Raw genomic sequence first — 1,483 nt, 5'->3', positions numbered from 1 at the left:
CCCTGGCATTATCGACCGGGAGACTACCCCAGTGGCCCCAATTGTTGCATCCAGGGGGAATCGAACCGGGGATGTGCAAGATCCCAAGAATCGCCCTTACCACTAGACCAACCCCTTGGGGTTGTGATGTTACTGTATATATACATGTAGACATATATATATATATATATATACACACACACATACATACAATGATGAGGTACAATCACTCATGAAGTAATATGTAACCTTGGATGCGCTCACAGCTCAATATTAATCACCAGTGGTGATAACAAATCACCGAAGATATCTAGCTATGATAATAGGCCTATAAAAGCTTATATCAAGTTAATTGGAATTTCCCTGTAAGCAGTGTATAAGCATTAGAGTTACTTGCTAACTCTATAGATAGTTCTGTGTGAATTTGTGAAGTGTATGCATATGCATAGCATTAGCACACACCATTAACACAGACATTCTGACAAACACAAAATAACTTCACAAAGAGTGTATAGGCATTAGACTAACTTTCTGATTCTTTCGGTGTGAATTTTCACAGTGTATACATATGCTTATAGATCACACACCATTCACACAGGCATTTTTTTCCACACACAATATAACGTTGCAAAGAGTATATTATCATACATGTCCATAGAGAAAAGGTAGTAATCATAGCAGTGTCTAACATCCAAAGGAAACTCCATATGTAAAATCACAGTCACGCACGCACACAATTACACACATATATATTTATCATCTCAGAGAAATTCATTCATCTAACCAAATCAATGAATCAGAGCGATCACATTCATACCTCTCCGGCTTTCTTGGCGGACTCGACATCCTCTTTGGCGGATACGGCGACCACGGCGGCGGGGATCTTGACATAACCGACCTTCTTAGGGCTGAAATCCTCGTCGGAAGCAAATCCGTCGTAGTAATCGTCGTCGTCGTCGCCGCCGTGGCGAGGATCGGCGAAGAGAGACCAAGCTAGGTACATAGTCGCGGCGGTGAGAGCTCCGCAGCCGACGCCGAAGAGGAGCGCCACGACCACGCTGAGGATGTCCTTGGTGCGGTCGCGGAGAGAGCTCAGATCGTAGGGCCAGAAGGAAGGGAACGAGGTCTCGGCGGCGGAGGAGGGGACGGAGAACTGATCGGAGTCGAAGGACTCTTCGTCGATGAGGATTAGGGGACGGGTTTGTGTGACCTCGGTGAGGACGGTGACGAAGCCGACGCCGGAGGGGGAGGGATTGGGGAGGCGGCGGAGAGAGAAGGAGTATGAGGAGATCAGGAGAGTCTTGCAGGGTCTGGCGGCGGAGACGCTCAGTGTCGCCGCGGCGAGGAGGAGGAAGACGAGGAGATGAGTCCGGGGTTGACTCTTCATGGAAGAAGCCATGTTTGGGTTTCTTTGGTTTTCACTGAATTTGGGAATTTTGGGGATTTTGTTTGAGATGAACACGACCTTTTGATTTGTCTACGCTTCTATTGTTTGTTTAGTAGT

At 46.9% G+C, this 1,483-nt stretch overlaps 1 protein-coding gene across 1 annotated transcript; it reads right to left on the bottom strand.

Annotated features, from left to right (window-relative positions):
- Window positions 1-599: 599 nt before the first annotated feature.
- Window positions 600-1,483, bottom strand: LOC149406879 (uncharacterized). Its single transcript, XM_089609525.1, has one exon. It carries the CDS (start codon window positions 1,376-1,378, stop codon window positions 791-793), a length of 588 nt encoding a protein of 195 aa, XP_089465651.1. The 5' UTR covers window positions 1,379-1,483; the 3' UTR covers window positions 600-790.

Source organism: Urtica dioica, chromosome 1, assembly GCF_054948205.1.
Source record: "Urtica dioica subsp. dioica isolate 48M chromosome 1, U.dioica_male_clone48M_v1_H2, whole genome shotgun sequence".
Lineage (NCBI taxonomy): Eukaryota > Viridiplantae > Streptophyta > Magnoliopsida > Rosales > Urticaceae > Urtica > Urtica dioica.
Note: the sequence above shows the minus strand (reverse complement) of the source record. Positions and strands in the feature narration are given on the sequence as shown.

Excerpts from the sequence above, each read along its gene's own strand:
- LOC149406879 (XM_089609525.1), bottom strand. The coding sequence starts at position 1,378 with ATGGCTTCTTCCATGAAGAGTCAACCCCGGACTCATCTCCTCGTCTTC.